At 38.8% G+C, this 9,567-nt stretch overlaps 1 protein-coding gene across 2 annotated transcripts in view; it reads right to left on the bottom strand.

Moving 5' to 3' along the window:
• Positions 1 to 1,335: 1,335 nt before the first annotated feature.
• Positions 1,336 to 9,567, bottom strand: part of tncb (tenascin Cb) — a 51,812-nt gene continuing 43,580 nt past the window's right edge. For both annotated transcript variants that reach the window (XM_088423908.1, XM_088423916.1), the window contains 6 exons: positions 9,410 to 9,542; positions 7,614 to 7,765; positions 6,179 to 6,275; positions 5,549 to 5,710; positions 5,277 to 5,440; positions 1,336 to 4,458 (listed from right to left, as the gene is read on the bottom strand). In XM_088423908.1, coding sequence (XP_088280034.1) covers positions 4,348 to 4,458; positions 5,277 to 5,440; positions 5,549 to 5,710; positions 6,179 to 6,275; positions 7,614 to 7,765; positions 9,410 to 9,542 — 819 coding nt within the window. In that variant the 3' untranslated portion in view covers positions 1,336 to 4,347. The remainder of the gene's footprint in view (positions 4,459 to 5,276; positions 5,441 to 5,548; positions 5,711 to 6,178; positions 6,276 to 7,613; positions 7,766 to 9,409; positions 9,543 to 9,567) is intronic.

Here is a 9,567-nt window from a genome sequence, read left to right as displayed (position 1 = left end):
TTAAAAAACATATGTGTTCATTTCATATTATTTTAAATTAAATTGTTAAAGTAGTCATGGCTCTTCAATAAGGCAATCAATTCAACCAGTATAATATAGGTTTAAAAATGTATTAATTTTTAAATTTAACAAAATTTAAAAAATGTAAGTTTTGTGTCTACAATTGCTTGCTAACAAGGCAATGAAGCCGGCAAAACTAAAGCAACATTTTATTTATTTATTTTTTTATCTGTTTTTGATTAAATAATTGGCAGCAACCTTTTTTGGGGAAATTAAACCAGTTTGTTATAAGGAGGCGTGCAATTGGGGATTTTTATTTTCCAAAATTTTGTGTGGCTGAAAATATATATACTAATATACTAAATTGCCTTTTTCAACTTCAGTGTTGTCTTCGCGTCCCACTCTAACCCTAAACCGTGATAGAAGATGCGTGATATATCGCCGACATGTGTTTCGCAGCACTTCATACTTGGTGCGGCTTTACCCTGCAGTCAGCTGATATTCTCCCATGGTGCCCACAGCATACAAACAACACTAGTAAATTCAAATGATCAAAATTCTTCCAAGCTTTTTTAAATTTATTTATTTATTTATTTTTATCAGATCCCTTACCTCTGTGTGCGTGCTCAGCAGGAGGTTTTTTTTTTTTTTTTTTAATAGTATTTACTGGCAAACTTTCATCAGCAATAGTTCGTACGCCATGTTTTCTGCCTGCCTCTTACACGCCGTAAAGAAATTCTGGGTGGCATGCGTTGCGGAAAATCTGACCAGCGCGGACACGAAGGGGCCTGGTTACTAAAAAGATGTCATTTTGATGTGTGGAGCCACGCTAAACGCGTCAAGCATAAACAAAGCTACTGCCATTCTTGCAGGATTTGCTTGCTTGCTATTTCTTTAGGTTAGTGAAGTCTTAACCTTGCATTTGCCCCCTGGTGATAGGATGGCTGAAAGTGCTTGATTTGACATGTACTACGTAGCTGGCTTATTAAATGCTAACATCGCATAGGATCATCTTAATAAATCGTGGCAGCCAATATCGTGATCGCGATTAAAATGCAATCAATTGTGCATCCCTACTATACGCCTTCAAAAACATATGACAGTGCCCCTCCCCTCAATGTGAGAGGTATTGTTGCCCCCGACACCCCAGTGAAATATTTTTGCTGCCACTGCTACCACAAATGGTACTACAAAGATGAAAATTTAGGGGCCTTAAGGATCTAATAAATAATTATGGTTTCAGGTTTCTATGGCCTACAATTCCCTATGATGCAACAATATCTGTACTAAAGCAAGTTTGGAGTGATGCAAATTGTTAGAAAAAAAAAAACATCGTTTACAACAAAGTTTTATTGTAATACATTTTACAGAGAAACACCTGTTGTTCACCCAGTTATAAACAAACAAATCAGTACGAACAAGAAAAAAAAAAAAAAAACACACAGGCATTCTATTGATGGTCTGTGGTTTAGTAAGTATCCAGCTATGGGAAGGAGGGCGTTTGAAAACACTTATCAATTTTCTAGTGAGCTCATCCAACCATTTTCAACAACATAATGAGCTTACAATGTTTTTACATTAAGAGCATCAAAATCTTTTGTGTCACAACACAACAAATCCTCTTTATTTATGACATATATCTATTTTATTTGTACTACTCCAACTATGGGGAAAAATATATATAATCAATAGGTCCTGCCTTGGTTTCATCAAACACATTATTATAAATGAGTATTTCAGTGTTTTAAAGGGGACATATTATGAAAAGCTGTAATTGCATGTATATAAATAGTTGGGTCATAGAGTGCGTGCCTATCCATCAATCTTTTGAGTTGTCCATTTTTGTAAATGTGTCTGTGAGCATGCCATTCTGAATGACAGCGACTGGAATAATGATGTCTGGCGGAATGTCTTCTACATGCACCACATGCATGGATCCACTGCAATGATGGATGGCTTTTTGTTTCTTGCGGCTTGGTATTAAAGTGCTATTAAATGGTTGCCTTTGTCTGGTTTATTCTTTTTCTATTTGCTTTTCACTTCAGGCAGAAGACAACATCTAAGCTTCACCCTAAGTTTTCATGAAAAAGAAACGCTATTGGCTCCGAAGACAAGGGCTTTATAGCCTGTGGCTTATTTGCATGATAAACCATCCACAGTGCCTTTCCCAAGAAGACTATAATTGAAAGCATACAGCAAAGTACAGCACAGTGTTAAAATTTTGGTACTATGAAAGTAGAGTTGTAATTATCAGAGGTGGGCACCCTGTCGCTGATGGACGCTCGTTTTGCTGACAGACCAACGGATGACTGGAATGCTAAAAAAAAAAAAAAAAACAAAACCTGGCGAATGAAAAATGTTGATTTGCAATTTTCATCAGACGTTGTACTCGTCGGGATAGAAATGACGTCAGACGCTCGTCATAGGTCCGTCAGCCCGCCGTGCTTACTGCTTCCTCACTTACTGAAATATAATTCAACTGTCTTGGATGTTTATCTGTTATATAGCTGCACCTGTATCGTAGAAACTGCAATCAACCTGCAGTCAATGTGACAATAGTCACTTTATAGTATCACCAAGCAGTGGAGAAATACTGTAGGTTCAGTGAGAATGATCTGGGTTTGTTCAATTTACTACTTGTCATTCTCTCCTATAACACAGCTGACTTTACAGGAGATTTATTTGTAGTTGCTCCATTTCTCAGTCCTGGTTTCAGGTTTGTTGCAGATAAGAGCGTTCTGGGATGCATTTCCACTGCATGGCGGTCAGTCTTTCGACTAACCAATCAATGCAGACCAATTGTGCATTCTTGCTCTAATTGGATCTTGGCCAGGAAATGCAAGATAGAGAATTTTTTTAATTCCCTAATTAAAGAGTTTTTTTTTTTTCGTAAATTCAACCTCAGCATTACTTTGTTTGACTTGTAGTGTATGTGACAGATGAAATTTAGACAAATTCAGAGAAATTTTAATGAACCTGTCTTCTATAGTTGTAGGGCAGGCAGTTATAAATGGGAACCAACATACACCATTTGAGTGTCATGTAAAGCATGATAATGCCATCCAGTGGACATGATTGCTAATTGCACTCCCATCCCCTGCATAAGAAACATTATAGTGTACTGTATTATAGCCGAGAGGGTTAAACCCCTAAGCTGGCTCTGTTTTGATGCTAAGCTTACTGTGTTGTGTTTCAATTGCAGTGTAACTGTAGAATCAAAGGCATGGCGTTAACTAAGTGTAAGTACTAAACAGAAAAAAAAAGAATTAGCATGAGTCCAGACAGAAGTACACCAGCGCCTGAGGAATGACGGATCAGAAAAAAGTAAACTGTTGACCTCTAGTGGTGGCGGAAGGTTGTGCAAAAATACACAGATGGACTGATGGACCGACGGTTACAATTTCGTCTGGCTTGAAAAAATGACGGACCGGCGATTACGAGAAGGGGGCTGGGCTCTGACGAATGGCGACTGTTGGACCAGCAAAAAAGTTGTCAATTGCCCACCTCTGCTAATTATATGGGTACTTTGACCAAGAAATACAAAAGGGCCTTTTATCAAGCCACCTGGAAATAATTGTGAATGGTGAAAAATACTTAATATGTCTCCTTTAATGCACAATACAGTAGAGCTTGACTCGGGGGCTCCCAAAATGAGCGGAAAGCATTCCATCTCATGTTTTCCTTTTTTCATATCGACATATATCCTATCGAGCTTGAGTAGAGGAGTATGAGGAAACCAGGGAAGGGTAAAGTGGCACAGAGACGACAGGATCTTTATCACACAAAGACCAACAAATGGCGATTTAGGTGTGGGTGGGAGGTGAATGTACTGAAGGTGAGGGGAAAGGGGGCAGCGTCTTTGATTCGACTTGTGCTATCTCGTTTCCAATTTTGTCGTCATCGCTGTGCTTTGCATGCCATATACGCTACTAACAAATGTGCTATCGCAAACCTAAGATGGCTCGGCTCGTTTGATGGGGTCTATCCAGTACTGTACATAGCATAATGCCCAAGCTACACGCATGCCTCGTGACGAATGCTGCAAACACAAGACAATTTGAATAAGCAGGTCTTGTCTACTTCTTCTGTTCTCTTTGGTGTATGATCTTTTCGGCCTTGACTTAAGTCCAGTTTGCAACATGCATATCAATTTTGGCACAGGCAGCAGAAGATATAGGCAGCCTGTAAGAGAACAGTAGGATGTGTTGATCTGCGTGGAAGCAGCATGGGCCTCGGCAGTGGCTTTGGTCGTCGCATGGCGGGTCGAGGTTTAGGTTGAGATGTTTTGCGGGGAGTCCTAAAAGAGTAGGAGCAATGCTGCTGTCGCTGCTGTCGTCGGCGATAAACCTAGGAGCGTTTCCTTCGCCCCTCCAGATTCCTGAAGTTGGATGGCCTGATTTTCATTTCTGCAAACTCAATGGAGTGCTCATGGCCCTTCCAGTGGAACCAATTAACACCCTGAGGAAGAACAATTGCAGTTCAGTTTAAAAAAAATCGTATGGGTCTGACGTACATATTTTAGTGGGAGACTTTGGATAAAATGAAAATAGGAGTGAAACTATTGAACCCATAAATTTGTTGATGAATTGATGTTTTTAAATATTGCTTATGGAGGTCCGTGGCCTAACTCCAGGGGGTCTGTGAAAACAATTTTGGTAATTAACTCATTCACGACCAGGCCAGTAAAAATGGATCTTTGGCGTCTATAACAGTCATTGGCAGTGAAAGGGTTAAATACCTAAAGTAGTTGATTACCTTAGAACTCAACCCATTCAATTCCAAATACATATCTTTACATTTTTCAAGTCTAGACATTCAATTCCAAGTACTTATTTATTTTATTCCCATTTTTTTTTTCAGATTTTAGGCTAAAAACACCTGGTACCAAATTAATGTCGTAATTAATTAATTTGGTTTATTACCGTATTTTAAGGTGCACCTTCAATGAATGGCCTGATTTTCTTTTTAATTCGTATATAAGGCACAGTGGTTTATAAGGCGCATGGGATCAAAGCTACGTGGAATCAAAGCCTACAGCGGTGGCTGGCGCTACAATTGCATTCTGTTATGTATCCACTAGATGAAGATGTGCTCAAGGGAATGTCACCTCAATGACCAGAGAAGTCAGCAGTTTCACTAAATCGCTAAATATGATGATTGTTTTTGTTTGTTTTCTTTTCTCTTTAAAAAGGGTCCCCAACTCCAAAAAGTTTGAGAACCCCTGGCTTAGTGTTTTATTGATGCATGTGTGCCCTTCTCCCTCCTCCCAGTCTTACCTTGCTGTGACTGTTGTCACCGTATCTTCCCATGAGATTGACACGGTGGCAGTTTTTATACCAGAAAGCACCCTTGTATGAAAGAGCGCAGTTGGTCACTGCAATGTCATTGTCATGGTCATAAGTGGAGAAAGGACGGCCATGGTGGTAGGTCATTGAATCACCTTCAAACACAGACAACAGGCTCAACTGTGATTGTACTACATTTTTGTGTCAAAGATTCTGAGAAAAATACTGAAATACTTTGACCTTATCCTTTTATTCATCTTTACCTGCCGTTCCACTGTATCCACCAACATGGACTTTGTAACGTGTCCGAGGTTCGGAGACAGAGAACTTGTCGTAATGAGCGTAGGCTGTTTCACCCTTGTCCCGAAGGTCCACTCGCAGCTCATACTGACCGCCTGCTGTAATCTTATGCAGGTTGGACAGACCTGAGGGCCAAACAATATGCATTGCAGTGTAATTACATTACTTTTGTAATGCATTACTCACAACACTTCTTATGAAAAAATTAAAACAGAAGCCCAATGAAATACAGTATAGCAGGGGTGTCAAACTCGTTATCGAGGGCCACGTTGCAGTTAGTTTCTGTCAGAGGGCCGGGATGACTGTGATAAAATACATTTTGGGTGTATTTGTCACACTTCCAACTCGTTTTGAAATCAGAGAGAGGGTGAAGACAAAAAGCGTTTCCTTTTTCCCCAAACAATTTCAAATTTACTTACAAATGTGATATTTTGACCGGAAACTTGAATTGGAATGGGCATTTCGTGGGTCGCGTGAAATTATGTGGCGGGCCGGATCTGGCCCCTGGGCCTTGAGTTTGACACCTGTGCAGTATAGTATAGAATCTTGGACGAATTATTACATGCATTTTTTTTTTTTTAACTAGAAATTACCAAGCCAGAATTCATCATTCATGTCCCCGAAGCCAGCTGTGTAATTCTTCCAGTTGCGGAAAAACTCCAGTCTGCCACTTTGGCGTTTGAGAAAAATCTGCAATGAAAAAAGATAAATGAAAGAAAAAGATTAGATTTCTGTGGTTTAATATCTCAGCAGTGTCATATAGTTACTTTGCAAATGACTTAGGCCAGTATATTAAGAATGTGACAAAATGTCAAAATACATAAAACATATAGAATAAAATTAAATAAAAATGATCTAAAATTATATGCTCAAATGTCTCTATATGGTGGTCGAAACCTAGGATGTGTGATCGTGGTAATTAAGATTATTTCATGATTAAGAAAGAACATTTTCATTGTCTGTTATTCAGTTATTATATAAATAATCTTGATGATTTTGAAATAGCCATTAAAGTAAAACTAAAGTCTTACTACTACTACTACTACCATGACTTTCTAGAAAGAAAATTTTGAATTTTCAAATCTTTCATCGTTATCTTTAAAGGGGAAATGTGTAATATTTACACAGTTATTCACTTTTAAAATCCACTGGTTTGAATACCATATTTTCTGGACTATAAGGCACACTCTTATATCAGCCGCATCAGCAAAATATGAGCAAAAAAATTTTTTGATCACGGATAAGCCACACTGGACTATTACGCAGGTAATAACATCGGAACTTTACGCAAAAAGAGGGTGTATGAAGTTAATCATTTTTTTTTTAGTTGTGTAATTTTTTTTGTAATTGTCTGCCAACAGCAACATCCTTTCTTTAATAGACTGAACATGCCTGCATGTTTAGTCTTAACACATTTATAGTAAATGGCTGGCTGGATGGATGGATGGATATCTGTTAATTAAATAGCAGATCAAAATCGAAATCAATACTTCAATCGCATCTTTTTTAGTCTCCCTTTGATAGTTTATTCTGGTGAACATAATAACACATTCTACATAATTCATATACAATCATAAATGTATAAATAAAATCACAGACAGATTTAAAAAAAAAAAAGGCGTTTCAAAGCCGATACGCGATATATTGGAAACTCAAAGTTGTATTGCTATACGCCTATTGTGTCACTTCGTATCGTGATATATCAATATTATTGCCCAGCCCTAGTCGTTATATATATTTCGGTGCCGATGTACTTCCCTCCTCTAGATGTGACCTCCATTTTTATGTCCGTGGAAGCCTGGGCTAACTAACCAGTGTTGACATATTTGCCCAAATATTTGTAGGTTCTGCGCTCTTATGCACTGAAACCGATGGTCAATTGTATTTGACTCGGTCTCTCTGACACACCGTAGTGCGCATAGTGCATTCACGTAACACAAGTAAATGGCAATTCTTAATTCGACATATTATGTCTCAACTACGTTTACTGTCTCTGTCCAACATATTACAAACATGCCAGGGACTCACAATCCATCCGCCTCCGTCAGTGGTCATGTCACAGACGACTTGAAGGGGCTGACTCTCATCTCCACCCAGATAGATGGTGTACAGGCCAGACATGGTGTCCCCATTTAGCAAGGCCTGGGAACAGTCTCTTGGATATTTGTACAGCACGCCGGCTAAGACACAAATATGGAGGCACACATGCATGCACGCACAAAGACAAACACACACATACACACGCATTACTTAAGTTCTGCTCTAGGTTGAGCTCAATTAATCAAGCTAGTAATTCTAATATATATATATATATATATATATATATATATATATATATATATATATATATATATATATATATATATATATATATATATATATACACACACACACACTAAACATAAGTATAAATGCAGCACATTATGAGATGCAAAACTTTTTCTCCATGCATTGATCATAAAGAGCGGCTCGGTGGGGCAGAGGTTAGCACGTCCGCCTCACAGTTCAGGGATCCGAGTTCAAATCCACCTGGCTCCGGCCAGTTTGCATGCTTGCATCCTCCCACACTCCAAAAACAGGCATTGGCAGGTGTATTTGACATATTAAATTGTCCTTAGGTGTGATTGGGTGCATGAATAGTTGTTCGTCTCTCTGTGCCCTCCGATTGGCTGGCATTTCAGGATGTCCCCTGCCTATTGGCCGAAGTCAGCTGGGATAGGCACCAGCAAGCCTGCGGCCCTTGTGAGGATAAGAGGCTATAGAAAATGGATGAATTGTTCACAATTTTTCCTAAATCTATGATAAGGAGCACTTCTCCCTTGCCAAGATAATCCACACAAAGGTTTGTGACATCCAGATGCGGATTAGACAGTGTGATTAATGTACAGGTGTGCCTTAGATTGGCCACAATAAAAGAACACTCTGAAATGTTCAGTTTTCACACAGCACAATTCCACAGATATGTAAGTGACTTAATGCAACGTCTCTAAAGTTCTCAAATTTGCATAACACGGTCTGTGGATCAACTGGTACCAGGCCAATGTTTCAGAACTGATTTAGTTTATCCATTAACAGTTTATTCATTTTTGCTTTGTTTGCCTTGATGTTTGTTTTTTGGCACCACCTCTAGCTGCTGTTGATATTTCATTTTGTAGTGAGGAAGGGCGGTGTGGCTTCAGTTGAGAGTAGTTGCAGTCGGTGACACACATATTGTTCTGTCTCTCTGTGAAATCCAGCCTAAGAGTGCTAGATTTAGTACTAGAGTAAGTTTTACTTTCTTTGTAAGAATATTGTCATTTATGATAATATGCCCAAAATGTTTGTTTGTTGATCCAACAACTTGTGACTGTGGAAAACATGCTAGCTAATGTTAGTTCTTATCTTCAGCATGTCATATAATGCTGCCTTGTATGTGCTTAGCTCATTGGCATTTTCTTTTGTGCCAGGTATTTCTCTTGGCTATATGTTAGCATATACAAAGGTTTTGCATTGACAAAGAGTAACATGAAGCAAAGATGCATCTTTGTTAAACGTGTAAAACCAATGGAATGGTTATGGAAATGTGCGTAGTTTAATCAATGCATTCAAAAGAAAGTTTAAACTTGATGACTGGTCCTATTTCGCGAAATGGACAGGTCTTTAGGTGTCGCGCACAAAGTGCACTAACTAACTATTACTGTATATTGTTCTTGTCTATCTGTGACAAACTGAAAGTCATAAACGCGTGTCCATCTTGTGTCCGTATTGTCCATATTCAACCTACATTACATTACATTTGTAATGCATTACTCTCAAAACGGGTAGGCGCATTTGGATTTACTTACTGGTCTTGAAGACTGTGCTGATTACTCTGCTTCTTTTGGGGCCGGCGATGGCCTGCAGCCTAACAGAATATTCTGTTGAGGCACTTAGCTGAACCATGTTGTAGGAAACTGCAGTGGGACTGAGAACTACCTCCTGAGATGACCCCAAAATATGTTGT

The sequence above is a fragment of the Hippichthys cyanospilos genome, chromosome 1 (genome assembly GCF_059441005.1).
Source record: "Hippichthys cyanospilos isolate Australia breed blue-spotted pipefish chromosome 1, RoL_Hcya_1.0, whole genome shotgun sequence".
Lineage (NCBI taxonomy): Eukaryota > Metazoa > Chordata > Actinopteri > Syngnathiformes > Syngnathidae > Hippichthys > Hippichthys cyanospilos.
The sequence above is the reverse complement of the archived record's forward strand: the minus strand, read 5'-3'. Positions and strand labels throughout refer to the sequence as shown.